The 27379-nt window shown below is 39.9% G+C and overlaps 2 protein-coding genes across 7 annotated transcripts in view; one reads left to right on the plus strand and one right to left on the minus strand.

The window, feature by feature from the left end:
• The window catches only part of LOC120302567 (cartilage acidic protein 1-like), a 90558-nt gene that overhangs the window by 45264 nt on the left and 17915 nt on the right, over positions 1-27379 (plus strand). The gene's annotated exons all lie outside the window — the stretch shown is intronic.
• Positions 5673-26281, minus strand: GOLGA7B (golgin A7 family member B). Of its 2 annotated transcripts, XM_039331167.1 has the most exons (7): positions 26178-26281; positions 19473-19535; positions 16655-16857; positions 10392-10517; positions 9651-9803; positions 6892-6993; positions 5673-5788 (listed from the first exon to the last, which is right to left on the minus strand). In XM_039331167.1, the coding sequence occupies exons 3-7, from the start codon at positions 16664-16666 to the stop codon at positions 5690-5692; spliced, it is 492 nt and encodes a 163-aa protein (XP_039187101.1). In that variant the 5' UTR covers positions 16667-16857; positions 19473-19535; positions 26178-26281; the 3' UTR covers positions 5673-5689. The 2 variants fall into 2 exon arrangements, with proteins under 2 accessions (XP_039187101.1, XP_039187103.1); XM_039331169.1 differs by lacking the exons at positions 19473-19535; positions 26178-26281 and having other exon boundaries at positions 16655-17101.

Genomic DNA, 27379 nt, shown 5'->3' on the forward strand with positions numbered 1-27379 from the left:
TTGCTGCGTCTCTGCAGGAAGCAGGAAGGGCAGGAGAGAGCTAGCTAGCCCAGCTAGACTGACTCAGGAATTCTGGGAGTTGAAGTCCATGAGTCATAAAAGAGATGAGGTTGTCTACCTCTTATCTTGTTGGACAACAGCTTGAAGCTTGTCAGGTGAGCAGCAGATAGGAGGGGGGGGAGAAAGAGAGAGAGAGAAAGAGAGAGAGGGAGAGAGAGAGGGAGAGAGAGAGAGAGAGAGGAAAGAGAGAGAGAGAGAAAGAAAGAGAGCGGGGGAAGAGGAGTAGCAGGCAGACCAAGGGCAGATAGAGAGGGAGGGAGGGAGAGAGACAGAGAGAGAGAGAGACCCTTTTGACATCTAAAATGAAGATAACACTGCATATATCCTTTTTTTTACCTGTGTGTGTATGTGTGTGTGTGTGTATATATATATATATATACATACATACATATACATATATATATATATACACACACACACATACATACACACACAAACACACACACACAAACACACACACACCTATAATAAAGGTAAAAAAGGATATATGCAGTGTTATCTTCATTTTAGATATCAAAATGGTTTTGCGGCTCCCAGTGTTTTGTTTTTGGTGGGAAACGGGTCCAAGTGGCTCTTTAAGTGTTTTGGGTTGCCTACCCCTGATCTAAAGAGATCATAGGGATCTATAATCACAGACATCTATTTTTGTTTGTTTTTACCGGAATGTTTAAACTTATCTTCAGATTGTTTCTATTTTGGTATAATCTATGTCTCATTAGTGAACCCCATTTTTCATGTGTGTTATAGAGACTAGAAGGTAACAACTCCATGAATGCACTCTCCATAGTCAATGCTACCAGGTTTACCACTATTCATTTCTTTGAGCTGGGGTGGTGGTGAAAGGAAGCAGCTTAAATTCCTTCAGAAGTGTCCCATACAAGTAATCCATAATGCTCATGCCTTGTGATATTAAATGAAATATGTACAATCCACTCCACTGATTAACGTACCTCCTTCCTAATTTTCATGGCCCAACAAATTGTCACCAAATGTAAGAGGAGGAGGAGACAGCAGAAAAACATACCTTCACTTTTTTTTTGTTTACCCCACAGCTTCAAGAAAACTGAAGGAAGAAAATTGAGAGAAGCTGAGAGGATGGAAGGATAAAGCAGGAGTTGCAAATATTGGAGGGCAGAATAGATTAGCAGATTTTTTTCCCCTGAGGTTCTGATTGCCTCTGAAAAAAAATACTAAGTGTAATCTAAACTAATTTATAATTTTTAGATTAATCTGAAATGAGATTCACATAAATAGAAATGTGTACTCCTGAGATAGGTTGCAACTTTTGTGTATGCACAAGTCACATTGTTGAGACAATTTTCATGTGGAAGATGCTTTTCCTTCCTGGGATGATGACCTGGTTAGCTACATAAAATCACAGGCAATTTGGATTGCAAGTTAAGAGAATATTGGCTGATTAAGTTTTAAGAAGCATTTTGTTGAACAGAAGGACTAAGGGTTACATGATAGCAGTGTTCCAATATCTCAGGGGCTGCCACAAAGAAGAGGTAGTCAAGCTATTCTCCAAAGCATCTGAAGGCAAGACAAGAAGCAACAGATGGAAACTAATCAAGGAGAGAAACAAGCTCGAAATTTCTTGATATTTGGAACAATTAGTCAGTGGAACAATCTGCCTCCAGAAGTTGTGAATGCTCCAACACTGGAAGTTTTTAAGAAGAGATTGGACAACTATTTGTCTGAAATGGTATAGGGTTTCCTGCCTGAACAGGGGGTTGGACTAGAAGACCTCCAAGGTCCCTTCCAACTTTATTATTATTATTATGGATCATCGCACAGTCAGCCAGATGTTCAGACTGGATTTGGCATTTTGTCTACCTATCGAGTCCTTACCCAGGACCTGGGATAGGCAGATGTGGATGTTTGATGGTATTACAGATATCGTCGCAGGATGGAAGCAGTTCCTAATAAGGCTGCCTTTTGCAATTGACTAATAGCGAATTTGTCAATGCCAATGGTGTTCAAGTGGTGCTCCCAGTTGTTTTGGGATTGCACCCAAGGAGCCTATCACTATTGGTACTACCCTTGCTTGCTTTTGCCACAGTCTTTCTATTTCTATTTGTAGGTCTTTGTATTTTGTTATCTTCTCCAGTTCTTTCTCTTCTATTCTGCTGTCTCCAGGCACTGCCACGTCCACTATCCAGACTTTTTTGTCTTTCTTATCGACAATTGTTAAGTCTGGGGTGTTATGTTGCAGGTGCTTGTCTGTTTGAATTCTGAAGTTCCAGAGCAGTTTAATTTTATCATTTTCTATGACTTTCTCTAGTTTTTGCTTACAGGCAAATGATATTTTTTGTAGATCTTCCAATGCACCATTGTTGCTACTTTGTCATGCCGCTGCTTGTAGTCAGTCTGTGCAATCTTCTTGCAACAGCTTACCAGGTGGTCCACTGCTTCTTCAGCTTCTTTGCATAGGCGGCACTTACTGTCTGTTGCTGTCTTCTCAATTTTGACTTTATATGCATTTGTCCTTAAGGCTTGGTCTTGTGCAGCCAGAATTAGTCCCTCGGTCTCTTTCTTCAATTTTCCTGCTCTTAGCCGTTGCCAGGTCTTGTTATTATCTGCTTTCCCAGCTATTTTTTTAACATATTGGCCATGTAGTGCTTTGTCTTCCCATGCCTCTATTCCAGTGGTTCTCAACCTGTGGGTCGGGACCCCATTTGGGGTCGAACGACCATTTCACGGGGGTCACCAAACAAGGCTGTCCGCCATTTTTCCCCCTTTTCTTTGGCCACGCCCCTGGAACCCGGTGATGTATAAGTGGTTGGGGGTCACCACAACATGGGGAACTGTATTATGGGGTCGCGGCATTAGAAAGGTTGAGAACCACTGCTCTATTCTGTTCTTCATTTGGTCTTTCTTGTAGGCCAGTTTGGTCTTTCCAGTAGTCAGTATTATTATTATTGTTGTTGTTGTTGTTACTGTTGTTGTTGTCATCATCATCATTATTATTATTTACATAGTCCTGTATATTACCTAGACTATTTAAGTAGTTAGTCATGCATACACCTGAAACTATGACTCAGAATGATTATGCATGAAACAACTAGCCATAGAAGTGGGAACTAATACACTGTTACTAAAAGTGATGGATAAAAAGAACAAAACACAAATATATTCTCACTTGCCATTTATTGTTAGAAATTGCCATGTAGAGACATTTTGGGTTGAGTAATGACCAGATTCGTGTGGCAAAAATGATAACCAACATATAGCATGAGGAGCAGTTGCTCAAGGCATCTGGGTACGTCTGGCCTAATTTCTATGCATCTGCCACAGCCTCTGCTGTTCCAATCCCACAGAACAAGTTTTGGTCAATCTCCAATTCTTTTCTCGCTTTCAGGAAAATCCAATTCTGAAATCAAGGTGGTGAGAATACTAATAAACAAGGCTGTCTCCTGTTGTTAGTGAACCTTTAACATGGTGCTGCTGAAGCGACCCTGTTTTATCTGGGAATCCTATAGCCATATCTTCTATAACTTCTGTTATCACAATCTCTGTAAGGTGCCCCATTGCTGTTTACTTATTGCCTCTTCCAATCTGTTATGTCTCCTTCACTCTTGTGCCCCATGAGTAGTTATAAGTATGAAAGTTAATGTGGCATCTTTCTGTCCCATCCTGTAATATGTTTTTTTTTAAAGGTCCGCATAAGCTTCTCCCTACTTTTTTGGTTCTCTCCCCCAACTTTTAGCAGATGCTATAGGCCTGGCTTAATCATCATTCTACAGTATAATCCATAAGTGCCGTGCCTAGAGTGGCCAACAGCAATGACAGCAAGTCATAGTCGGTGCGGCTCAGACTTTACTAGGAATGTGGGAAGCAGGTTCATCAGGTCAAGGAAGGGAGAGAGCCACAAGAGGAGCAATGGATAGAAACAGTGGAAAGCAGTTATTGACGCAGCAAGAACTTTCCTACGGAAGCACCGGACAAGGGATTGATGCCTGCTATGGCACGTTTGGCAATGTATCTTTATTAGCACCAGGGCTTTCAGCAGATGCCCCACCATGCCCCCTGAGTAATGACAATGAGTTGCAGCAAAGTTTCTCAGGCCAGGCATTCAGTGAATAATAATGCCCTAATGTGCACTCAACTCAAGACTCCCCCCTCTTTAGACATGTGTACAATTTTATTCTTTCAGGCTTTCAGCGTGCATATGCTTACCATACACAGAGACAGATGTGTAGTCTGTGAGAAACTGGAAGTATTTAAGGATCTATTGTTTGTTGTTGGAGGTAGTGAGAAACATCATCCATGATTTGAATACTGATTCATTGGACAACCTGGCGTCATCTTCTCTTGATCAATCTTATTTCACAGAATGGCACCAAGGGACTCAGAGAAGTGGCACTGAAGCACCAATACCTAGAGTTTCTTAAATATTTGTAGGACCCAAACAGCTATATACAGGATGAGAAAACATGCCACAAGGAACAACTTGTGCATACAAGTGATAAGATGATGTTGCAAAATACCAGTGTTGGGAAATAAGTTAAGAGCTGTAGGGACAAACACTCTGATTAGCCTTGAGAAAATGTTCTTTCTTGTGACTTTGTGTACCAACTCAGGGGTAGAGGCAGGATGAAGTCTAGATGGTAAGAGCTATAGTAGATATTTACATACATACTTGAAATATGCTTCTTGGGCTGGACTAAATTAAGCAACTAAGTAAACCATTATCCCACCTCTCTACCCACAATGCACCTTTAAAGCCTCAGAATATCTTTAATGCTCTCCACGATCCCAGAATTGTACTGAAATCTTTTGGAGTTGCCAGAGTCAATGGGGTGCAGACTTCCAAATTAGGAAGAAATTATAGTCTTCAGTAGTATTCATGCTACTGTCCCAAACTAAGGAGCAATTCCATTCTGTGGCTCTATATTCTTTTCTAGTGCCCTGAAAGAAATAGAGCATAAGGCATGTTCTATGGTTTCCGAGAATAGAAGACATCCTAGCATCAGTGAAAAGACATGTTTTGGAAGTACCAGCACGAGAGGTATAGGAGAGAATGCAGGCAATTGAAGTGGAAGCACTATGGACACTGAATATTCAAAGCATATAGCATGCCTGAAGTTCAGAAAAGGAACACACATAGCACCCAAAGACAGGAGGTAAGGTGGCCTGTTAAGGAACAAGGCAGGAACATTCAGTGAAGGGGTTATAACTTGGTTTTAAAAATTCTCCTGTTCCTTCAGCCTACCCCATCCCAGGTCACTATGTTGGGTTGCTATTTGCTGATCACTTGTCTTCAGCTAGTAGTTGTAGTCAGTTCAGATAATGAGCCCATTGAGGACAGAATTGGAGTAATAATCAGGGGCCATCACGTCTGCAGGAACTCACAGGAAGTGCCAATATTTCAGGAGATAACAAACTCAGTCATAAAAATTGAGCTCCTTCAGGGGTAACAGACACTCAAATCAAAGTCAGGAATCCTCTGGGATGCAGGATTTCACTGACCATTGTAAATCCCAGGGGTGTCGTGATACTCCTTGCTGGCATCTTGACACCCCCCCCCCGAAGGAGCTCAGAAGCGGGTGCTCTGATAGCGCAGCCTGCGAATCTCAGAGACTCCATCGTCCCGGCAGTACAAGTCCCTGCCGGGACTTTGTGCCAGTCACCGGCCCCCTGCTCCCCCACCTCCCCCAGCACTGCTGCTGCTGCTGCTGCCTGAGCTGGAACTGCTGCAACGATCTTCATAGATAGAAATTTCAATCTGAAAGCAAGAAGATAAGGATACCAAACAAATGCATGAAAATCCTGCTCCACCCCATATTCAGCTAAGGAGGTCCTCTCTCAAATACATTTTCTCCACTGGAACTCAGTGGGTCACCTTGTTGTTGGCTAAGCAGGTATGGAGACTGTCAACTCTACAATGAGCATGGCTGCAGCCATTCCCCCCCCCCCAATCTATGTCATTCATGCAACTGTGCTCTCTTTCCTCAGACCACCTTTTGCTCTTTCACAGACACAGACACAGACACACAGGGAGCCAGGGAGGGAGGGAGAGGAGCAGATCACCTTACTTTTTTTCTGTTCCCAAGCCAAGCTACTGGTTAGTGTCTCTTCACATACACATCACAGCCAAATCCCAAGCTGGCAAGCCAGTGCATAGTTAAGTCTTCAGTCAATGTGGAGTCCATCTTCCTTTGCCCTGCTCTTCTGTAGTGCAAATAACCAGGAAGAGCTACAGCACTACAATAGTCTGTCCACTTCCTAAGAACTAATTTCTGGATTTATGTAACATACTTGAAACCTTAGCAGCTGCATGCACACAGTATGCTAACCTTAATTTTAACTTAATTTCAAATGAAAATGGCTTAACTTAACAATTTAAATGTATTTTGCATGGGAGAAATGAGCCAAGTTGGGGTAACAATAGCAAACACAAAAAGATGTGTCTCTGAAAGATGCAGAATTTACTTAACGCTTCATTTCACTTCATGGTAAATTAGATGATAACTGTGCATTGTGTAAAATGTACACTGTATGTTTTATTCGGCATCCATTGTTAAAGGTAGACTTGAACCCAAGACTCCCGCATTATTCATAGACCACTAAACCCCACATTGTTGTGCTCATGAAGTCTTCTCTTGTATCCTATTGTGAATGTGAAACCCTTTGGGAATCACTATTATTATCATTTACAAAGATTGAAAAATAAATATATAATATCCACATGAACCCAAATCTCAGTAGAGATAGAAAAATAATAACATAGGTTATAATGAGTGTCTGCAGCATAAATCAGAGCTAGCTACCTAGTTTTAGATGATAACCTATTCTAATTTCATCCCTGACTTCAACCAAGAAGGATACAACTCTCATGCCCCGTTCCACTGGGTCAGTCAGCAGAAGCCCTCGTGGAGCATAGATTTTCTCATTCTGCTCCTGGATATACTTGGAGATCTTCTTCAGAACCTGAAGAAATAATTAGTGAGCCAATCAGAACCAAATGAGTACCTGTTTCATGTTCCCAGATAATACATTGTACAAATTTGAGAAGAAGGTATATTAAGAAAAGTTCCAAGTTCTCGTAGAAATCGTGCACTATTATAAGAACGAACAAAACAATCATCCTTGCACTTATTTATCCATCATATTTTATGTTCACATTCATGATTTTAGGGACTTTCCTCGGTTCACCCACCCACCCAACCCTCCCTCCTACCCTCTCTCTTCTGCTTCATAGTGCAGTTCTTTCCATGCCTTGTCAGATGATAGTCATCTTCCTTCTGAACAATAATACCGTTTTGGAATCCTATTAAAATGTGTCCAAAATAGCACTAAAACCTGTGCCAATATTATCCTCTGAAAATTGTAAGTTTCGTCACACAGGTTTTTTCCCAAGGCTGACTTAAAGTGCTGCCATCCAGATCTGTGCAAAACACAAAGCCAGAGTGAGATAGGACAGATCCATCACTACTAAAACTCACCTCTCTCTCCAGCCACCTTGCAAAGATAGACTGGCAGCAGTTTCCCTATTGTCTAGTGACATTTGTGGGATGTAAGTCAACCAAAGTCCAGGGAATCCACACCTATTCTCCTTAACATACCCTGTACATGATAGATAAGGGTAACCTTCTTCGCCAGCATTTTGTCTGTGGCAGGATTGTATAAAGTTTATTTTATACTAATGTAGACATCCATCAGTAAAATAATTGGATGGTAGCACTAAGTCAACTTTGGGGGGGGAACCTGTGTGACAAAAGCTACAATTTTCAGAGGATAATATTCTTTTGAACTATCTACCTAGTACAGTGATGGCGAACCTTTTAGAGACCGAGTGCCCAAACCACAACCCAAAACCCACTTATTTATCGCAAAGTGCCAGGGCCACATCAGCATTGTGGTGCCCTTAGGGGGGGCATGGGGGTGTGGTCCACTGGGTGGGCATGGCTGCAGTTGTCATGGCAGACTAGGTGGATGTGGCTGGGGTGGACATGGCCACCTTGATGTTACTCATGGGGGGACGCCTGTGGGGGCCAGGCAGGGTTGGGGGAGATCCAGGGGATCTCTGGCAGGTGGGGCGGTGGGCAGGAGGCCCAGCATAGATGTGGGGGAGGCACGCAATCCTAGCTGGTACTGGGGGACTATGGCGCCAATGGAGATCTGGCTTTCCCTGTTCGGGGTGGCCTTTGGCATGCTGGGTGTGGGCGTGCTCTACCACTCCACTTGAGCTTGCTAGCTGGCTGTTTCTGTGCTGGGTGGGGCTGCCACTCCAGGCAGCGGTGGCAGCCTAATGGACCTGGCAAGCTGCTGGCAGAGGCAGTGCCTGTGCTCACAGAGAGGGCTCTGAGTGCCACCTCTGGCATGCGTGCCATAGGTTCACCACCATAGACCTAGTATATCCATAAGAAAGGCTGAGTGCAAAAGAACTATGGTGAGCCTTTGAACTATGGTGCTGGAGAAGATTCCTATGAGTCCCCTGGACTGCAAGGCGATCAAACCAGTCAGTCTTAGAGAGATCAACCCCAACTGCTCTTTAGAAGGCCAGATCCTGAAGTTGAAACTCAAGTACTTTGGCCACCTAATGAGAAGGAAGGACTCATTGAAGAAGAGTCTAATGCTGGGAAAGATTGAGGGCAATAGAAGAATGGGACAACAGAGAATGAGGGGGCTGGATGGAGTCACTGAAGCAGTAGGCGTGAACTTAAATGGACTCCAGAAGATGGTAGAGGACACGAAGGCCTGGAGGAACATTGTCCATGGGGTCGCGATGGGTCAGAATTGACTTCACAACTAACAACAACCTAGTATATGGAATTTAACATCTGGATAATATAAATGGATTCTCTGTGCTCATGGATAAAAGATTGAGCTTGCAGCACTGGAAAACTAAATGTATGGATCCATTTATTCAATGGATTGAAGATCTGATTGCACTTGCCCCTTATGAGTTGATTGCCCATAGATGTAGATTTTATATAGACAAGTATGACCATATAATGGGACTCATTTATACAGAATACAGTAGTTTAAAAAATCCAGCTGTATAAATGTATTAGAGATATATACATATTTGCAGGATCCAATCTGGATCAGTCACCAGGACCAGAAGTTTAGTCTTCCAAGCTTTTGGACTCGAACTGGAGCCTATCCTTAGGGAACTTCTCTCTCACCAGAATACATATACATATATATATATATACATATTTGAATTAGCCAAGTATATATAAAATTGAAATTGTGTATTGTTATAATGACATTCATTTTCATTTTTGTATTTCTTTCCCTTTTTTAGAGCACTTGTTATGTACATAACTCCATTTTATCCTTGTGTTTGGCTCTTTTTTCCTCTTAATTGAAAAGCAATAAAACTTACCTTTTAAAAATATGCCCAGGGATTAAATCCTAGGACTCTTTTGTAAAGAACCCTGAGTTATATAATTAGAAAAAGATTGCATGTTATGCAGTGCAAACAAGGGCAAATTGCTTGGCCACTGCACATTATTTATTTCAATAACTTGTAAAATTAAAATAGCTAACTTGATATTGTTTCAACTCCCTACTTTGGGAGCCATTAATACAGCATAATAAACCATTGTGATATTAATTATTGTAAATGTTCTCCAAACCTTCTCATAGTGGGTCTCCATGCAAAGGAAGATGAAATAGGCTGTGGCACAGGCCAGACATCCCTCCAGATAAGAGCTGCCCCCAATTTTCTCAGCCTCCGCATAGAAGTTGTTCAGTGTCTTCACTGTTTCCTCAAAAAGTTGCCGCTCAATCTTTGGAAGGGGAAAAGAGAAGAAATGACATAACAGTGATATGCAGCATGTCATTTAATGGCTAGTGATGTTCTCCTTTATGCAAATGCCAAAAGGCAGAACAGAGACATTGATAAATCAAAATAATTTATGTTGTAAGAAATATCCATTTATGTGCGAACATTCATATATTTTTTTAAAGAAATCACTCTTCTACTGTGTATTTAATGTGTGATTGCTACAGTTAACAGGTTAGGAAAAAACCTTCAAAGTGTCAGATTTATTCACAACTCTTCAGGTACTCAACCCCACCCTTTTGTACTCTGTTACCAGCTAACAGCAAAACTGTTGTCTCAGGTGTTAATTTTATAGGAGATTATGGTCCCTTGGTGGGAAGAATATAATGTGTTTTAACGGGGTGAGCTGCCTAGGTGAGATAGGCAGCATCTAAGTTCTTTAAATAAATAAAGTAAGAAAGTCATTGAAACAATCATAGAATGTTAATGGGACATCATAGCTTAATCTGAGCTCCAGTCTACTCATTGGTTTGATATAAAAGTTTGCTATAGTCTGTAAGCCAGGAGAACCATAGGAAATATCAGATTTTACCCGACTGTCCAGTTCAGGGGGGAATTTGGTCTGGAATTGACAGATGGTCCCATCACTGTAGTCTCGCTGTATAAAAACCTTGGTAGCCAATGAAGCGCTCCTCCGCAGTTCTTGGAGATTGTGGACCTGAAGAAAATTAAAACCGGGAGGTTACAATGTGGGAAAATCTTACTATACAGTAGTACTGGTGGGGGGCTCACACCGTATCCTGATACTTGCAGATCAAATGCATGGACTTTTTTCATTCCTGGAGTGCTCTATGCTTCACTTTGTTCTTTTCTTCATTTTCATTCAGAGACAACACATAATTTTTCCTTAATCACATTGCATACTAAAGTCCTCGCCAAGATAATTTACATACTGATAGGTTGCTTTGTTTGCTGTCTTAGGGCATACATGCTGTTCTATAACATAGTAAGGGAACAACTCAATGCACTCAGCATCACAAAAGAGTAAGGGTCTTAGAGCATTTAATCTTATACATTTCAATTGTTTAATTAACCATTTAAGAATGATCAGTTGTTCTTGAAGCCACTGAAAAGCTACTTAATTATCAGGATTGTTTAAGAAAAAATATTAATGGCCTAACTACCATAAGTAGACTCAATGATTTCTGCTTCCATGGAGATTCACACCATCAGCACCATTCAGATAGATGACCATTCAAATATGTATGTATGTAGTTACTGATCATTGCACATACTGTAAATAGGAACAATTGGAACTGGGACAATCTCTAACTAGCACTAATATCTGCATTAAAATGCATGCTAATGGGATATGGATAGAATGCTGAAATTGTTTTTACATGATGTTTCATGAGTCATTTGGCACCATCTTCAAAGTGGTGTTCTTTTTGTATAAGCTTTTCGGGCTATTATCTGCAGGTGCTTCTAATTGTACTATATACTTCAGTTAAAAATTGAATTCACACATTTTAAAAGAAAATTATTATTTTATTACCTAATTATTTAGATAAATGTCTTCTTAATTAGTCAAAGTATACTGAAAATAGTCTAACAGATTAATTATATGTTTCCATGCTACATCCTCCCAAAGCATTAAAGCATCTTTTATGAGGCTGTAATACAGAAAACCAATATCCCACTATTTCTTAATTCTAGGTTTTTTTCCCATTCAAATAGCACACACACAGAGTGGTCCAATTTCAGTTCTGATTGGGATCATCAGAATTTGGTTTTCATTATAATGCCTTTCAGCATGTGAAGCTGAAATAATACGCTTTCCTCAAATCACCCAGTAAGCATCATGGCTAAATGGCGATACAACTGGATTTCAATCTCAGTTATTTATATTTGAGTCCAATGTAAAGATCATTTTCTCATAACACACTGAAATATGCTTAGCTATCTACACTTAGACTAATATATGATTATTAAGTGGGAAGGGGGCCTTTTGTTAATTAAGGTCACAAAACAGAAAATAATTTAAATTAACAAGTTGAATGAAGATGTTCAAGCATTATGTTACCAAAGATGATATGTTACTGGATACTTCACATTAAAAAATAAACATATGTTTTTGTCTCTATATTTGTACACATAAATAGCCTTCAAGTGAATACAACTTGTTGAAATACAATCAGGATTAAACAGGACAAGCCTAAATTAATAAGGGTTATTTCCTTTTAAACTTCCCATCATCCATAGAAGGAAACCTCTGCATTGTAGGAGCTCTTATAAGACTCAATTTCTTAGCCTGTGGTTGCATTAAAAGCATTGAATTGGCTAAGGTTGTGGATTATATCAAACTTGGAGCAGATGCAATATGATTTGAAAATAGGATGCATTGAATTTAATATAAATTTATATAAAATCCATTAGCATTATCATGACATTATGGCTATTTAATCAATTCATAGTGGGCAGTTTAAGAAATATTAGTGTTGAAGACTCAGTTCTGCCTTTAAGTCTATTTCTCACATTGTATGTTGCTTGGCCCTAGGAGTCGAAGTGGTTCAAAATGAAATAACAGGTTATGACATCATAATGTTAAACAAAAATGGGCCAGGGAAGCTATTTTTATGTTCTTAAAGGTCCAACAAGTTTTATTAGTTTAAATATGAGATCATCCAGTTCAATAAAACTTCCTAAGTATTTAGAAAACTGTTCGCAACTTAAGAGATGTAACTGAAACAGAAATGACTAAATGGTTTAATGATGGGAAAGTAGACTTCTCTAAAGAAATAGACAAGATTTACAGGATAAATTCAACATATGCAGCCAGAAGAAAACTGCCAAGAGATGTTATGATCCATTTTATAAGAAAATATATTAAAGAACAAGTAATTCAGAAACATTACCACCAGAGATTTAACATTTTTGGAAAAGAGATTTCTATTCAGAGAAATTCCAATTCCAATATTAAGGAAACGCAAAGAATATTTTTTTCCTGACAGATCTCCTGAAACAAAATAATATTCTCTTTCACTGGGATAAGCTGGAAGGGGTTATCTTTACCTTTAGAAATCAATGGTATAGACTAAACTTAGTCCTTAAAGCACAAGATTTTTTGGAAAAACATGAATTGGAACTACACTATTTTTCAAAAGATAAAGATCAGAAAGAAAAACATAAAAAGAGGTTTGACGCTTATCAAAGACAGGCTGTGGAGATGGGAGCCTCAGCTGGAATCCCTGGAACTTCCTCTTCATAATAGATGGATTGCAAGATTTTGACAAAAGAGAAAAAAGTTATTTCATTATTTGAAAAAAAGTGAACTATGATATAACACATTTGCAAGAAACTTGTATTAAAGAGACTGATAAAAAGTATTTAACAAATAACATCTTGAGCCTGGAATTTATTTCTGGTAACTCAAAGGGAAAAAAATGGGGTAATGTTGTATATAAAACCCCAACTACATCCACATTTATTGTTTGCTGATGATCAAGGCAGGTATGTAATTGTGCAAATTGAATTACAGGGAATAAAATCTATTGTGGTGGGATTATACACCCCACATCAAGAAAAAGCCAAGTTTTTTAAACATCTGTCTGAACACTTACTGTTCTATTCTTTTCAGTATTGGTGTGTAATTGGAGATTACAATGGGGTAGTCACCCCACAATTGGATAGATCAGGTGATAAAGGAATTAAAGAAACACAAGGGAAACTGCCTCAAACTGTTTTCAAGCTGACCCATACTTTAGGTTTGATTGATGTTTGGAGGTGTAAATGTGGACTAACAAAATATTTTACATTCTTTTCGGAGAGACACAAATCCTTTTCTAGAACTGATACGATTTGGATTGCAAAAAGTCTGCTTCATAAAGCAACTAAAGCTATTTTTTTTCCAAAAACTTTCTGGCCGTACTCCAGAATGCACTAGAACAGGGGTTCTCAACCTTGGCAACTTTAAGACTTGTGGATTTCAACCCCCAGAATTCCTCAGCCAGCTTTGCTGGGAGTTAAAGTCCACAAGTCTTAAAGTTGCCAAGGTTGAGAACCCCTGCACTAGAACATCCTAACATACTTAATCAACTAAAATTATTGCAACAACAAATTTCTTTGTTGACTGTTTCAGACATTGAAAATAAAAAATATACAAAACAGCACTTTTTTGAATATGCAAATAAACCAGGCAGATGGTTGGCATACAAACAAAGAAAAGAAGATAGAAAAGAAGTTGATAACCAAGCTTCATGAGGGAAATAAGACTTATATGGATAACAAAAACATTCAAAAAAATTTTGGGAATTATTATACCAATTTATATAAAGAACAAGAAATCTCTTTAGTTACTATGGAGGAGTATATAACAAATAAAAATCTTCCTAAATATCAGAGAACTACAAACAAATTTTGAATAGTCCAATAACAATTTTTGAAATAATAGAAGCAATTAAAAGAGTTAAAACAGGCAAAGCTCTGGGACTAGATAGCTTATCACGCAGATTCTATAAATTTTTTGAAGATCAACTACTTCTGATGAAGGACTTAATGAATTCTATCTTATAGGGAAACCTTGTACCAGACTTTTGGAAGAATGCCTACATTTCTTTAATACCCAAAGATGGACTGGATTTAATTTCTGTGAAGAACTACATGCCAATTTCTCTCCTTAATAATCTCTTTTATTTGAAAGATTTTAAAAAGTTTTACAGGATTATATACCTGAAGACCAGTGTGGTTTCTTATCTAAAAGACAACTAAAAGATAATGTAAAAATAATTTTGAATACAATTGAATATTTACAACGTAGCGACAAACAGGTTGCATTAGTCTTTCCGGATGCAGAAAAAGCTTTTGACAACTTGAACTGGGCCTCTGTGTGTAAAGTAATGGAAAACATGGATTTTAGATTGGGCTTTATACAGGGCCTGAAGCCCATCTATACACTCCAGAAAGTTTGAATCGTGGTGAATGGAGACTTGGATTTTGAAATTGATTGAACTAGCAGAGATGGTGAAATTAACTGCTTTGATTAGGGATAATGGACTAGACCAGGCATGTCAAACTGCTGGCCCACGGGCCAGATGCATCATACCGAGACTGCACCCACCCCATTGCCAGCAATGGGGAAAAAGTTGTGATACATCACGCAACATCACATGACATTGCGAGTTTGACATGCCTGGACTAGGCAGACTGCAAACCGTTTGTAGACTTTCTACACCCTAAATATAATAACAGATGGTTAACAGAGGGATTTGAAGATTAGTGTAATGTTTAGCTCAACCTGTTGACTGCTTTTTCTTCTTATGTGTGTGTGTGTGTGTAAAAGGGGGGGAGAATTTACTGCTTTTTCTTTCCTTTCAGCACCCAGTCAGTGTGCTTATCCTATATATTAAATGTTAAATATTAAACTTAATTGATCACTTTGTTTCATTTTGTTTGTTTTACTGCTTTGTATTTATTCTCTATGATAAAACAATAATAACAACAACAACTAACAGATATACTAAATTTGAAAGCAACCCTGATTTCTCTCAACAGAAATTGGACCTGATGTTTATCTTATTCTGTGCTTAAATGGAAAACTTCCAAGATCAGAAATTGAAGACTGAAATTAATTACTTTAGGAGTGGAAGAAAATTGAAATTAGATAACTATAAAAACTACCTATTATTTTGTAAATGGGGTGATGGTAGTGAGAGAGAATTTGTGTACTTTTGTGCTTTCTTTATTTCATGGTCTAAGGATATCTCACTGAGTCTTTAACAAGTCCTTTGTGCTTCTTGCCACCTGCCCTCCTATGCCCTCAGGAACTGTTGCCCTTCCCTTAGCAACAAACAAGCTTTTAGCTATTTCTGCTCTGACTCAGATTAATTCTCCTGTTCAGGGATGCATCTTTTATTGACAAACAGGATTTTATTGGTTGAAATGGGAACATGGGAAATATGGAGCAAGAGCAGTAATGGTTGTGAAAAAATCATTGAAGGATGGGGTTCTTGATAGGGGCTGACTTGAAAAGAGTTTTGAAACCAGAATATAGCACCATTAGAGAAAACACTTCAAAAATCTCTTTCCCTTCTTCTCCTATAGCATTTTAATCTTATTTTAACAACAACAACAAAAATCATATTATGGACCTGCCTCCTAGTCCATAATTGATTAATCTGAATAATGGAGCTTCCATTTATTCTAGAAAATCATAGCTCATGTATCTCTTTCTTTCCTATTTACAAAAGGTATAACTGAGACCAGATCCAAAGCATCAGACATAAAGCAACCTTACCCAACCTTGTTCCCTTCAGATTCATTACACAACAATAATATCAACCCACAAGCATGGCTATTGACCGGGCTGCTAGCACAGTCCAACTGAGGAGTGCTCCCCTGGGCTTCTGATTTTCTGTCTATGTGTGTCTCCCATGTGTTCAGGGAAATCCATTGATTCACAGCTGAGCAAAGGGCCACCTGGTTCTCTTAACAATTGCCTGCTTTGGTTCCAAGGGAGGGGGGCTTGGAAATCAGGCAATTAACTTTGTAGTGAGTGATGGTATTCTTAACCCTCAGAGACCATCAGGGGTTGTTTTTTTACTTCCTTTCTTTATTTAACCTATACAATTGCTGCAAAAAATCAGTAACTCAGGAAATGCAAGTGACCCTTAGCACAGCAAACCAAGGAACATGGAGCTACAACAACCAATAACAGCTAACATTAGGGTGATTGATTTAAAGCTTCCTGCAGCATCAGAGAGAACAAGCACAAACCAGGAAAAGCTAACTGCAGCTCCAATGATTCGGCAGAACCATAGTTCCAGTACATGTGTGTTCTACCTTGCCGGCGTTGCTCACCTCAGTTGCCATGTTTCACCAACGTGGCTCAATGCTGTTCCTCCACACGGGAGACTGAAGCTGTGATGATAGCAATTTGGTGAGGAAGAAGACTGCTTTCCCAGAAAAGGCGCTGTCCCTGGTGTTATAGTCAGAGGAAGCGCTCAAATCTCGAAGCTGCTGCCAGCGGGGGCGGAATTTAGTCTGCTGCGTTGAGGTGGCGCCTGCGGTGGGAAATAGACGCAGAGTGTGTGGTGCTATCCTTGGTCCTGAAACTTGCTATTTGAAAAACAGGAACTGGAGGCAAGCATCTCATCTAGCGTTGACGACCCATTTCCCAAGCTGATTCCTCAGCTGATAATTCAGCTTCCTTGCACAGGCTGGCTCAGTTAGTGGCATCATAGGGGGAGGGGATCAACAGCTTTAAGTGGGAGCTGCACCCTCCCTTCCCTGCATCCCCATGTTGGAGGGACAAGATCCAGCTCGAACTCAGGGGAGGGACTGTGAGAGGTGGAGCTGCCAGAGCAAGGAAAAGAACTCAGCTGACGTTTATTTCCTGCTTGTCTTGCAGGAGCTCACAAGCAAGCAAGCTGCTTGGCAGGTCTCTTCACCCTTATTTCTAAGGCTTTGGATTGCAGTGTTTCTCTGGAAAGTTCTGAGACTGCTCCCACTTCCAGAATTCTTTTTTGATCTGGTGAAAGTCCAATACCAGCTGTCACATAGCTGCACTCAGTGCCAAAGAAGAAATGGTTTAAAAAAAAGTAAGATTGATTAATTTGCTGTGCTAATGTAAATCTAAGATATGGTTTCTTAAGTTTACATAGAAACAGTAAAGAGACTCACATTCCATAGCATGTGATTAATTCCACAGTCTATATTAATTAATCAAATGTAGTGTTTTTAATGCCTTTGCTTGGTTTGCATAATTATTCTATAGATAGTGGATTGTAATAATAGTTATGTATGATAGTGTAGACTCTTTTCCTTAAACTTCATTGTAATCTTCATATGGCTTTGGAATTCTCATTATCTGTTGTTTTCTAGATCTTATTTTCACATGAAAAGGAGTTACTTTTTTCCACTTTGAATATGAAAACTGAAGTTCTCAAGAAATGAAAATCTGCATTCAACCTCATACTTTTCCCCTGCAATTGTTTAGTATCATAAGCTTTACATCACAAGTGTCAAACTCGCGATGTCTCATGACATGTCGTGATGTATTGTGATTTTTTTTCCCATTGCCGGCAATGGGGTGGGCACAATTTTGGCATGATGCATCCAGTCCACAGGCCGGCAGTTTGATACCCCTGCTTTACATGCTTCTTTCTGCCTATTTTCATTTTCTGTCTAGCTAAGCAATTCATTTTGTTCTCTCTCAGTCACTGAACTGTTTAAATTATTGTGACCTCTGTTATGAAAAGGATAGGATGCTCTTGAAAGTTCTAAAATCTCATAGTTGTTTGATTAATTGTGGTAGGGCATCACATTATTAATATATAAGCTAGATGTACATCTCATTAGGAATTCTGCTTCCATCTTGTCTAGCAAGTGACTGGTGCCAAAGAAAGGCTTTAGAACTTTTTATGCCTAAGGCTACCATCAACATTTGTCAGGAAGAGGAAGGGAAAACAAGAGTAGGCAAGGCAAATAGAGACTTTACTGCACATGTCACTAAGGCTTGGATTTTTCTGTTTTTCTTTAGATCAGGCGTCTTCAAACTTGGCCCTCTTATGACTTGTGGACTTCAACTCCCAGAATTGGGAAGGAAATATGCTTAACAAATTAGTGGCCCTATGTGAAAAAAGAAATCTACAACCAACGGTGTCTTATAGCACATAATTATGCCTACTTCCTAATGGGCTCAAGCTACACCATTTGGTTTATAGTTGCTACTACAAAACATATTTCATTGCAGCTACTCTCATAGAATGTAGAGAAGGTATCTTACATAACCCAAGGTTAACCAAGAATGCAGCAATCATTGGAACTGTGTAAAGAAAAAGAATAAGGGCAATGAGCATTGCTATTTGTTTAGACATTGTAAAATGTGATTGGCTGGTATGTGCTTCCATGTGCTCTAGAAACTGAAATAATTGGGCTACTTTGGATATCCTGGTTTAATCAACATGTTATGCCAATGCTACTTGGTTCCCCCTTTTCTCTTTCTGTAACTATCTCATAGACCACCTGAACGCATCTATTACTGTGCCACATGTCTGTCATTCCATGCATGTTGTTAACCACAAGTCTTCTCCAGCTGGCAGAAAGGGATATGCTGTGGTTTCTATAGCAACATTTCTGCCTTGGGATCCATGAATAAGAGATCCCCAGTAATACATCCACCATGGTCTGCAACTCCTTTCTTGAAGCAGAAATTTGTTTTCTGTCATTCTATTTCTGAGATTTTTTTTCCTCCAGGAGGAGAAATAAATGACTTGTAAAAACACTATCCCCCAGATATCTACTTCCTAACCCCTCACTTGTTATAGTGAAACTTCACTAGAGGGAGAAAAAAAGGGAGCCTATTCATTATGGTTAAGGGTTGCATAGTATCTAGGACTGTATTACAATCTCAATGGTACCCTCCCCATCCAAACACAGCATTGGCAATGTGCCAAATGAAACATCTCATCAGCAAGATGGAATTTCTATAGCTTATGGTCATTCACCTTCAAACTTTTCATTTTCAGCCTATTATACTATAGAATAACTCAGAAGACAAATCTGACAGAGTTGAACTCTACTCTCTTCTCTCAAACAATTATCTGAAATACACACCAGGTCAGCACTATCATTCAGGTTTAAGTATTGGATAAAGTATGTTTTACCAGCAACTAACCTGTTTTTTAAGTTGGAGAAGCCACCATGACTGTCATCTTGACTTCCTCGATTAGGCTATAACCTGAAATGAAATGAAGCTTAGTCATCAGTCTACTTCTCTTTTTTTTTCATGGCCCAAGATGTGTTTTCCTATTTATTTAGAAACTTATATATCTGTCCATCGTATACACAATTATCTTATGCAGCTCACAATAATAATCAGTAAAAGCAGAATAAAACAAACCAAATCATATTTCTCTATCACAGCACTGCAATATTCCATAAGCTCTACACACCTTTATATTTGCTAGGTTAACTACTACTCTAGTTTCGATCCTGGACCAAGAGATGGGTCTTCACAGCCCTCTGGAAGCTAATAAGGTGACTTCTCTGAATCTCAAGGATGAGGCTGTTCCAAAGGGTAGGAGTGGCCATGTAAAAGTCATCTCGTTAACATCATACCAAATAGCAAAATTTAAGGGAAAGGCTCTGTAGTGTGCTCATTCCATCTAACCTGGTGGAATGGGCAGTCACCTCAGGGAGAGGCTGTTCCACAAACAACCAGGCCAGGTCCTATATATGTATGTATGTATGTATGTATGTATGTATGTATATGTATGTATGTGTATGTATATATGTATGTATGTATGTATGTAGGTCTTTGGTTATTCGGGTTTTCTCCCACGTAAAATTGGAAGTGTCTTGGCGACATTTCAACGAAGTCCCATTCGTCATCTTCAGGCTGGTGTTTTTGGCTTCGTGCTATTGTAGCATAAGACTACAATAATACAAAGGGATTTCTCCCCTCCTTTTATTATTATTTTGCTTAGTTCTTTGTTAATTTGTGTTTTTCTTTAACATTTAATAAAAGTTGGTTTAACAAAACACAAGCATTGAAAGTGGGATGCACTTGGCCCTAAGACCACTGAGAGGGGCAGTGTTTTTTTTCTGGAGCAAAATTTTGGCAGCAAGCCCACCAAGGATGAGTTCTTGAGCTCAAGTAACTGATGCAATCCTGGGTAATCCTCTGCTGGAGGCCTCAATGTGTGAGGAAACTGTTTTTTCTGCAGGTAGCAGGCAGGGCAGACAGATGGTATAGTCCAGGGGTAGGCAACCTTGGCTCTTTTATGACTCATGGACTTCAACTCCCAGAATTCCTGAGCCAGCTGTGCTCAGGAATTCTGGGAGTTGAAGTCCATGAGTCATAAAAGAGCCAAGGTTGCCTACGCCTGGTATAGTCAGTGCATTTTAACTTTCTCTCACCATCTAGTTGGGCCAAGCCTCTACTGGGGGGAGAGGGTAGAGTTGCATCTGAACAGATCAAGCTGACTGAATCAAGTTCAGACTGCTGGGCTATTTGGACTAGTATCTGTTCTGAGACAGAGGTCTTCCTAGTTCTTTTGAAGGAGAATTCAAGACACCGTAGGGCCGTCTAAATGCAAGGCAATATACTGATGATCTTGCCATAATGTGATCTTCTCACATAAAAGACAACTCACAATTCTTCCAATAAAAAAAAACAAAACTGAGAATGAGCGCCTATGAGATCAGTAGAAGAATAATCATTCATCAGCATCCCCTCCACTTCCCACCCCAAAAAAGCCCTTGAAAGCTGGTCTGGTGGGAATCTATTTAGCCACACTGAATAATTAGTTCTTGTCTAAAACAGATGCGATCTGTTGAGAGAGGATACTTTCTCAAAGCTGTGAAACTATGCATCATTTTTTTCAAGTAGCAGAATTGGATAGATTAATGTAAAAATAAATCACATGCAGATGAACTCTGTAGACATAGCCAGGAAATCAATACATTACAAGAATCATTTATTAGGAACACAAAGAAATTATGGTGAATAATATATTTATATTCCAAAACTCTGATACATTTATATAGCTAAAGGGTCCAAGTAAGACCGTCCTAAAGTATACCTCATAAACTGAAGCAAGGTGAGGCTTTATGTGGGGGGTTCCTTTTGAAGGGCAGGCAGCCCACCAGCCCCAGATGAAATGGTCACGGAGGGCAATGACCAGTGACCAGAGGGGAGCAGGCATGCCCTCTACAATATCAATTAAGTGATTGGAGTGGCAGCATTACCTACAATGAAATGAAGTTCCACAAGCATCACATGTAATGGTAGAAGTTATTTTTGATGAGAAGCAAGAAAAGATGGAAGGAAGTTGCCTTTGTGGTGCGCCAGGGGCAGGTTGAGGATAATGTCATAATGTTCATACCTCCACAAATGGTTCCAGGGGCATCTTTGTCCCTGAACAAGCAGGAAGTACTGACACACATCTTGACACAGCTGCTATAACCCTTTCATTCATATTGTTTTTAAGCCACTTAGAACAAGTGATTATCCTCTCTCAATATGGAATCCAGCCCTAGTGCTTCTTTTCCCTGTACTTTCCATGGTGTGGTTTTTTCCTTGTACTTTTTCACCTCAAAGCTGGGAATCTGTCGATTTTTGACAAAACTGACATCTTTACTCAGAAAGTCTGGTATTCAATTGAACTGCCAAATAATGATTTATGGTATAGCATGCTGTACAAACCAAGTAATTGGGAGCTTACTCAATAAACCAGAGCTCAGTGTAATATGCTGTCCCTCTTTGTGAGTGATAGACAATGCAGTGTTTTGTTAGAAGTAGGGAAAACTTAGACTGCTTTCACAATTTCAATGGTCTGCTGTCAAGCAAGTCATTACTCAAGGACAGTTTATTCCAGTTCCTGCTGTGCAGGAACTATTCCTGTTCCTATCAATGTCTAAATTGACAATATAAACCTTATAGGTAACCTCTGGAACCTGTGTAAGTCCAACATGTTTTATTCACCCTATCTCTAAATAATAGGAGGGAAAATGATAAGGAACTGCTGTTAGCACTATAGAAATACTCTTGACCAAAATCAGTTTCATTAGCTCCAACCATAATGCCAATGGTTGAAGATAATAGAAGTTTCACTCTTGACATAGAAGTTGTAATTACTACAAGTAGTGCACTAGGCCTACATCAGTTTCTCAAAAGGATCAATGCACACTTATTCTATGCATATTAGGTACCCAATTTCTGGCATAACCTAATACGGTCTCTTGAGATTTATTTATCTATTTAATTCCAATTCAGATAAGTGCAGCTGAGTGACATACATCAATAAGAATAATAAAAAATTAAATTACAATTAAAACTACAATTGCAAAAGTTGAAAACCAGTTTGATGTAGTGGTTAAGGTGCTGATGTAGAAACCAGGAGACCGTGAGTTCTACCCCCACCCCCACCCCCACCCCTTAGACATGAAAAATCACCCAGGTGACTTTTGGCCAGTCATTTTATCTCAGCCCAACTCACCTCATAGAGATGTTTAGAGAAAAATAAGAGGACAAGGGAGTAATGGTATGTTTGCTGCTTGATTTGAATGTGAAAAAAGATGGGCTAAAATCTTTTTTTTAAAAAAATAGAAAATTGGGAACTCTCAATATATATGCACCTTACAAGGTGGGATCTCCTAACATCCTGGTCCTAGCACCCAGGGGGAAAACCTAATTCTTAATGCCTTCCTAAAAGCCAACACGATTGGGATCAATGCTATAACAGGGGAGTGAGGGCTGTCATTCCAGGGAGTAGACACCACAAAAGAAATTATTGCCTTTTGGGTCCCATTGGGTGATTTTGGTCCAAGGGACAAAGGAAGGGTATGCTTACCCTATTAGAATGTGGGAAAAGGAGAAATAATTGAAAAAAGTAGTCCTGTATGTAATTTTTATATAAACAATCTTGAATTGAATTGGGAGCTAGTGTAGCTCACGAATTTTCATGTACATATTTATAACTCACATAATTTGATGGAATTGTGTGGGGGGGGAAGTTTCAGATCTGTATATGCCATACTAATTTGGGGCTTACTTCACTGAATATAATGAGTAATCATTTAGATTTTCCAAGTAATCATATAGTAATCATGTAGATTCCAAGTAATCATGTAGATTTTCACTTTTAAACCTCCACATTAATGACATGCAATGGAATAATATTTGTATTTATCATCTTTGCATTTTCAGAGGATAAAATTAGAGAAATTACAACTTCAGATGTCTTAGAAGAACAAGACTATAGGTGTTATATCACAAGTGAGGTGCTAGTTATGAACTCTGTCACATGCAAAAATTAACTAGAGGTGATATATAAATGTCTGGCATAAGTTGGCATACGATGGCTCACAACTGAAATATGAATAGCTTTAGATACAAAGAACCGAAAAGAAATGGTATCTGAGAGGGTTTTTTAGTCCAGAAGAAAAGGATTGGTGCAGCACAGGATAGAAAGCATTTTACTGATTGTAGGCACAATTAAAAAAAAAAAAAAGAGCAGGTAGTATCTGTGGTTGAGAAAGCCTTTGCAGAGCTCAACTGGTATGCCGATTGTTATCTTTCCTGGAGCAGCATGACTTTCTCAAGGTATTTCCTGCTTTACTCTTCTCCCATTTGGACTATTACAGCGTGCTCCCCATGGGATTGCCCTTAAAGATATTCCAAAGCTGTGGTTAGTCCAAAATGTAACAGCTCAAGTAATTATGTAAATATTGCAGTTCATCCATGTAAAACTGCTAGTTCAAGAGCTGCACTAGTATCCAGTTGGTTTTATGGAGTTAATCTTGCTCAGGATATGAATCCAAAGCAAAACTCTCCTCAAAAAAGAACATTTTAACCTCTGCCTGAATACATCAGGTGAAAGGGAGTCCATCATCTTGTTGGTTCCTCCATAACTGGTAATCTGTCCCCTTGAAACACCACTGTGGCTTCTCAGCATCTCCTTTTAATCCTTCTGAAGCATCCAGACCTCAGGAGACAGGAAGAATCAAGGAGAAATGCCTAACATTCCCATGAGAGTGTGGTAGTGATAAAGCTGAAGGGAGGTTCAGCCAGCAGCCCTTCTATGAATCCCTGCTACAGGTTTTCCATTCATATTTCATATCTTCCTGCCAGCTCCACTAGACAGGGAGAACATTATAAATGTAACAAAGCAGGAAAGACATCATAGCAGTTCATACTCCCAAAGCATGACAAAGACCTCCTGCTGCTCAAAGCCCTAGGCCAGTGATGGCGAACTTATGGCACACGTGCCAGAGGCGGCACTCAGAGCCCTCTCTGTGGGCATGTGAGCCATGCCCCAGAGATGGCAACCATCCCTCTTCAACCAGCCGCCCACTAACTCGCCGGGGTCCCACGTGGCTGGATGCATCCCAGCACCCATGCACTTGCTGGTCTGTTTGTGCAGGGGCCAATGGTGTCAGGCAGCAGCCGCCCCGGCCCTGGCCCCTGCCTCACCTTGCCCTGTGACAATGGCACCCCCGCCCTGCCTCACGTTGCCTCGCCTCTCCCTGCAGGACGAGCCTCCTGCCCACCGCCCCACCTGCCAGAGACCCCCTGGATCTCCCCCAACCCTGCCTGGCCCCCACAGGCGTCCCTCCCCATGAGCAACACTGAGGTGACCATGCCCACCTTGGCCACACCCACCTAGTCTGCCATGACCAAAGCCATGCCCACCCAGTGGGCCACGCCCACCCGGCACCCGGCGATAAATAAGTGGGGTTTGGGTTGCAGTTTGGGCACTCGGTCTCTAAAAGGTTCGCTATCACTGCCCTAGGCCAATCCAACCTTTTCTAGGGAAAAGGATTCAGGCCATGGAGGTGTAAAGACAGCAAGCATATGTGCAGCTCACCTACCAGCCAGCAAGGAGGTATTAGTAGCTGAAGCTGCAGCACAGCACAAGACTGAGAAATCCTCAGGTGCAGTTTACTCCTTCACAGCTGAGGTGAGTTTTAATCAAAAACATAATTAGGAGCTTCAGAGACCAGAGTTTGCATATGCATCATAGAGATAAGGCAGATTAAGCCAAGAGTGATGTGAGGCCAGTAGAATTAGAATGTGGGCATCCTAAAGAGTCCTGGTGAAGCATCACTTCTATGTTATGTGCTTCATCAACAGCTGGTGCTGCCATGGATTGGTTGGAAGAGCTTCAGCCGATGATTCCTTTCCATGTATCACAGAAATTGCCCAAATCTGAAGGCCACATTCAGAATCTAGAGAAGGCAATTTCTTATCATCCCACAATTTCCTCAGTTTATCATCTGGGCTCCCAATACTTCTCTAAATGTATTCTTTCCCTGCCTTACTAAAGCATTTCACCCGTTTCCTTTACAATCATCTTCAGACTCCTACACCATTTCCTGTGATTTAAATAGTCAGTTCCTACAAGAACATGGAGCTGTTGAGATAACAGGGCAAATCAAAACAGACCTGGGACTGGACCAAAAATTCTTTGGACCTAGGACTGTTTATCTAAGTCAGTGTTCTTCAAAGTATGATCTGGGGAGCTCTGAAGTCCTCAAAATATTTTCTGGGGAAAGGTGCGTGAAATCAAATTAATATTTTAGCATTTCTAATTCAGTACAAATATATATATAGCTCCCACAAACCAAAGGTCTTTGGGGCTCTCAATCATTTTTAAGAGGGTAAGGGGGTTCACAGATTAAAATATTTGAGAACCACTGATTTAGGTGAACAGCCCACCAGGACTGCCTTGCAGTAAACAGAACATCAAAACAAAGGATAAATCCTGTCCATAGATCTGAAATCCTAGCTCTACAAAACAAAGGACCTGTATAGTGTGGCCATTAAGAATTTTGTTGTGAGCAGCCTACTAATTAGAACAAAATGTTATTACCCTACCTGCAATGGAACAGTTGCCTGATCCTAGATGAAGGTATCAAAGCATTTTCAGATAAACGTTGAACCTGTACTGATCTGCAGTAAATACAGGATTCTTCCTGTCTCCCACACTGCTCTGCTGTAAGGTTGGGCTAACCCCAGCCTGTCACTGACAGGCACAGGTGCACCACAGGCCCAGTGAATTTGCAAAGCAGTTATTTACTCTCCAAAGCAGCTTCTTCTGCAAAGCCAGAGGGAAGCTATAACTGGGAAGCAATCAAAAACAAGAAAAAAATAGTAAAGGGATCCAATGCCTTGGTTCCTCAGCTACAATTTGATCAAAGCTTTAGCTCTGCAAATCCACATCCATGGAAGAATTTTTTTACAAAGTTGAGGATCTGAAAAGTCATAAGACACTGAACTCTTTATGTTTTCTACATAAAAGACAGGAGGCATTATAGAATAGGGAGAAAAGCAGAAATTAAATGTGCAGAGTATAAATTACCTGGGCATAGGAACACAGCCCAATCCAGTCAGTTGGAGTCATGTAACAGGAATTTGATGCATTAATCTTTCTTATTTTCCAAAGATCAAGAGCACTGAAGTCCCATAAGCTAGAAGATCAGAGAGGTAGTAATGAGGGTGTCTTGACAGACAGGAGTATCTATCCAGCTGGCTTTAAGCCTATCCTGCCCAGTCCTTTCATCAACCCCTGAACAGAAAGGTAATTCGGTGGCCTTTTAAGTTTATTTTTACTAGACTCTGCTGATATCTGGGAAAAGGCCATCTCAAGACATTTTGCTGCCCGAAGGAAGAGATGGCACCTGGCTTTGCAACTTTAGCACTAAATTCAGATAGTGGATTACTGCACACTAATTTAGGAGGCTTTAAACAAACTGTTGAACTAGAAACATCACTAAAAGCCAAAATCACAAGACTACATCTGATTTACTTTAGCCAAGTCATGCATGCAAATTCATTGGAGAAGTCAGTTATGATAGCAATGGTTAGTGAATCAAGAAGAAAGGCCAAGCAAAGAACTCACTGGCTTGATACCACCAAAGCTGATAAAAAGATGAACATCCATCAACTGAAAGAAGCTGTGCTTGACAGGGTAGCATGGAGAGCACTTGGCTATAAAATCTCCAAGAGTCAGACATGACTGAACAGTTAAAACTAAATAAATAAACTAAACTAACTGTATCACAGTTAATCCTAATAGA

The sequence above is a fragment of the Crotalus tigris genome, unplaced genomic scaffold, assembly GCF_016545835.1.
Source record: "Crotalus tigris isolate CLP2741 ecotype Arizona unplaced genomic scaffold, ASM1654583v1 scf7180000024434.1680833, whole genome shotgun sequence".
Taxonomy (NCBI): Eukaryota; Metazoa; Chordata; class Lepidosauria; order Squamata; family Viperidae; genus Crotalus; species Crotalus tigris.

Excerpts from the sequence above, each read along its gene's own strand:
- GOLGA7B (XM_039331167.1), bottom strand. Across the intron at positions 9,804-10,391 it reads CCCCTGAACTGGACAGTCGG|ATTGAGCGGCAACTTTTTGA; the intron begins GTAAAATCTGAT and ends CCCCTTCCAAAG. Across the intron at positions 6,994-9,650 it reads TGGAGACCCACTATGAGAAG|GTTCTGAAGAAGATCTCCAA; the intron begins GTTTGGAGAACA and ends TTATTTCTTCAG.